The sequence below is a fragment of the Octopus bimaculoides genome, chromosome 11 (genome assembly GCF_001194135.2).
Source record: "Octopus bimaculoides isolate UCB-OBI-ISO-001 chromosome 11, ASM119413v2, whole genome shotgun sequence".
Lineage (NCBI taxonomy): Eukaryota > Metazoa > Mollusca > Cephalopoda > Octopoda > Octopodidae > Octopus > Octopus bimaculoides.
In genome coordinates, this window is record NC_068991.1 from 32,160,938 (window position 1) to 32,165,270 (window position 4,333).

The window sequence follows — 4,333 nt, forward strand, 5'->3', positions numbered from 1 at the left end:
AAATATATATAGATAAATATATAAATATAAATATATATAGATAAATATATAAATATAAATATATATAGATAAATATATAAATATAAATATATATATATATATTTATATATATATATATATATATACTAGCAGTATAGCCCGGCTTTGCCCGGGATTAAGTTGGGATTATTAAGCTAATCAAGTTCTTTATTTCAAACCAAACTAAGTAGCATGACGTCAAATTTGGGCAGAATGATAAGAAAGATGGACAGATGTCAATTAGGCGTTGCTTGGAGGAGAGGAAGTGTTGACTGGCAATATAGAAATGGTGATATGAAATAGTTTGTAGTAACATGTAATACTTACAGCAGTAGAATTACACAGGAAAGGAGAATGATGGAGGGACTGAATGACAGGAAGAGAAGGTTGGGGTTAAGGTTGCAACAGATGATTAAAACAAGGGTGGGGTGGATGATGGTAAAAATAATGGCAAATATGGGTGGAGATGTAACAATTAGCTCCAAAGAAAACCCTGTCATCTGGGTTGGGGGTAGGAGAAAATAAAAAAAGAAGTAGGTATAAGTTCCATATGATGTACCCAAGGCAAACTGTAAGAGGTGCAGTGAAATTATAGGCATTTTAACAGAAAGCAGATTTTGTTACATGGCAGATGCACAGAAGTAATAAACACTAAGAATGTATGGAAAATAGATGCTCTCAATTGCCCAGGAAAGTGCATATATTGTATGCATGTATGTAAAAATACATAGATATGCATATGTTTGAGTGTGTATACATGTCTTTTATCTTTTACTTGTTTCAGTCATTACACTGGCTCACCAACACAATTCAACCTCCAGCTGTCACACATTCTGTCTCCTCATTCTTCCTTTTCTATCACTACTACAATGGTCTCTGCACCTCACAGTCATCTGGAGCACATACCATAACAATATGTTCATGATGAGGATGAAGAAGTGATGATCATGATGATTGATGAGAGGGTAAGAATTTTGAGTGATTATGCTGGTAATAACAGTAGCAGTAGTAGTAGCAGCAGCAGTAGTCTAGCTGATGGTGGGAGACAAAACTATTTGTTTTTAATTTATGCAAATCTTATTAAAGAATGCCAAATGCAAGAAATGCCACCTCCATCACTGTTGCCACCACCAATATGCTACTTCTTTTTTCTTTTACATAAATTTTTATTTGTTCTTTTTTTCTCTGTTACTTTATTCTTCATCTTAAAGAGCTCTTGGAAAAATTGGTAGTAGCAGATAACATTCTTATCTTGCCTGTAAGGAAAGCCAAGCACCTTGAAAACATTGAATTCCAATTATAACATTGCATTAAAAATGAGAATAAAATGATTTTTAAAAAAAAATTAGAGTAATATTCTTACCTTTTGGATCTATCTTTTTTAGCCATGGTCCTGCAATAAGAACAAGATGAAGAGGATAAGTTTCCTTAAGAATGGACACCTCTATTTAGTTTTATATATATCTTAAAATTTTTTTATACATTTTATACATATGAGAGAGAGAGAGAGAGAGAGAGAGAGAGAGCAACTAAAAATTTTAGATTGTACAATAATTAACCAATAATTAGAACTTCATGTGTATTCCTGTTCATGTTATTGTCTTGCATCATTTGGTATCAATCCAGGATTTGAGTATGTAACAGAGTACATGTAGAAAACAAAACAAAACACGGGAGATTATTTATAAGATAATGAGTTACACCACCTGACATATGTTTCATTAACAAAGAATGATTATTAGTTATATAATGTAAATTACATCAAAATGTTTTATCAAATTTTCAGAGACATGTAACCATTATACATCATAACATTATTGGATTATTGAATTATTGATAGCATTTGCCATCATGTGGACAGCAACCATTATCATCAACATATAGTGTCCACTTTTCCATAGTTGGATACCCTTCTTGATGCCAAACTTCACCTGTTTCCAAACAAAGTAATATTTTCCCCATAGCTAGATATGTTTTTCATAGAAAACTGGAAACAAACAATCTTGCTTTTATGATGATATAATTTACAATCATCACATGTCTATACAAAAGTACACACATATACACACACATAGACGGAACTGGCTTCTTTCAGTTTCTGTTTACCAAATCCATTTACAATTATTTGATTGGCACAGAGCTATAGTACAAGACACTGGCCCAAAGTGACATGTAGTGGGACTGAACCCAATACCACATGGCTAGGAAGCAAGCTTCTTAACCACATAGCTATGCATGCACTATATATACTGAAACAGGAGATTGGAAAAAAATTTTGGTATTATTTATTCACCATTACACATATCATTTGCTAATAGGCGATACAAAATTGTGCATGTAGGAGAAACATGGAAGACATCTATTATCAAATAATATTTATACACTATTAAAAACGCAAATGTATTCTGGTTTTATCCTTATTCTTTATTACATTCTGCTTATATTTTCATCTAAATACTTCATAATTTGTTTAGAACACAAAAGTTCTCAAATCCATCACCAATGTTCTTTGTTCTTCTGGATGGAGTTGTTGATATTGGTATGTGTACAAAGTGACAACGGAATTGTTGTTTTGTTGGTGACACTGCTACAAGAATTTGAATTTTTGAGATGGTGCCTCTACCTACAATAATATAGCAGCAACTAACATCAACACCAACCCCACCACTCTGTTGAAGATGTAACTGTGAAAGTCTAGAAAAACTGATGATGGATTTGGCAACTTTAATATACCAAAACAAACTGCAAGGAACTCATAAGAAAATAAGAGCAGACTTTGATATAAGAATGATAAAAAAACTAGAACACGTGTTTTAGTAGACTTAAAAGAAAAACTGTTGTTCATATATGTGCATGTACATATGTATGTGTGTGTACATGTGTTTGTTAGCATGGGGTCTGTAATTAGAAATAAATGTGAATTGAGAATTAGTTTGAATTTGTTTTCATGATAAATTGGAAAAAAAAAATATTCATTTAATGGAAGGGAAGGGCCAAAATATAGACCAGAAAATTCAAGTAGCATTAAAGGTAAGAAAAGTAAGTGGAAACCAAAGACTTTCAATAGCAAATAAATGTTTTGTGTTAGTCAACATACATCATGGTTAAGTTGCTGCTGCAAATTGTGCTTTTAGTGAATTGTATTTTAATGGGAGATGACAACAAATTTTCAAACAAAATATACAAAATGTTGGAGGGAGAATTTAAGACAAATTGAAACAATTAAGGACCAATACTAATACCTGCTCAGGACATTTCACCTCTGCACCTTGAGCAAGTGTCCTCTACTGCAGCCCAACAAGTCCAAAGACCTGTGAGTAAATTTGGTGGATGATAACTGAAAGCCTGTCATATATACTTGTATCCATATGCATACCAAAATAGAAGACTGGAAAAATTTGGTGTTATTTATTCTCCATTGCATATGTTTCATTACCCATTAGATAATGAAACATAATGGAGAATAAAAAAAAAAACTTTTCTAGTCTTGTTTCGATATATAATCACTCTGCAAAATGTATTTTCCAGTATTTCCAACTCTCATATAAAATAGATCTACAAATATACATTGGAGAACTGGAATAAGCAGATGTGCTTCATGAAGACACAGCTTGGATTATAAATGTATCTACATACTATGTGCACACACACACATATATATATATATGTGTGTGCATGTGTTTTTGTGTAAGTGAGTTGATGTCTCTTTGTCTTGAAAGCATATGGTTGTTGTAAACAAGTGTCATCATTGTACAAACTGAGATTTTAATATACAATCTTCCATGACATGTCCAGCCATGAGGCAATATTTCTTTACTTAATATTCCTTACGCCTCTACAAATTATGTTCCATCTACGTAAACATATATATATATATATATATATATATATACACACACACACACACACAAATATATATATCTATATATATATACATTTATTTCGTATGTGTATTTCGTGTGCAAGATTCTTGATGTGGATACGTGTGTTGAAAGAAATACATATGAGCGTGCACACATACGAGCTTGCACACATACGAGCTTGCACACACTCACATGCTCATACCAAACAGTTTCGAAACAACGCCAAAACAACGCCAGATCATATATTCAAAATAAATGGAAGTGGAGAGACAAGTTACTGAAGAGATTGCAAGAGTGCAATGAAATAATTTAACAAAAAACTATATAAATTAATAAAGGACTGAACCAGTGCGTGTGTTTATTACCGGCATAATGCCTCTCCCAAGGTTTAATTGTATATACATTTATATATCTATATATATACATGTATATCTATATATATACATGTATAT

At 32.0% G+C, this 4,333-nt stretch overlaps 1 protein-coding gene across 5 annotated transcripts in view; it reads right to left on the bottom strand.

The window, feature by feature from the left end:
* The window catches only part of LOC106868368 (reticulon-1-A), a 234,477-nt gene that overhangs the window by 130,424 nt on the left and 99,720 nt on the right, over positions 1–4,333 (bottom strand). For all 5 annotated transcript variants that reach the window (XM_052971676.1, XM_052971677.1, XM_052971678.1 and 2 more), the window contains exon 2: positions 1,382–1,411. In XM_052971676.1, coding sequence (XP_052827636.1) covers positions 1,382–1,411 — 30 coding nt within the window. The remainder of the gene's footprint in view (positions 1–1,381; positions 1,412–4,333) is intronic.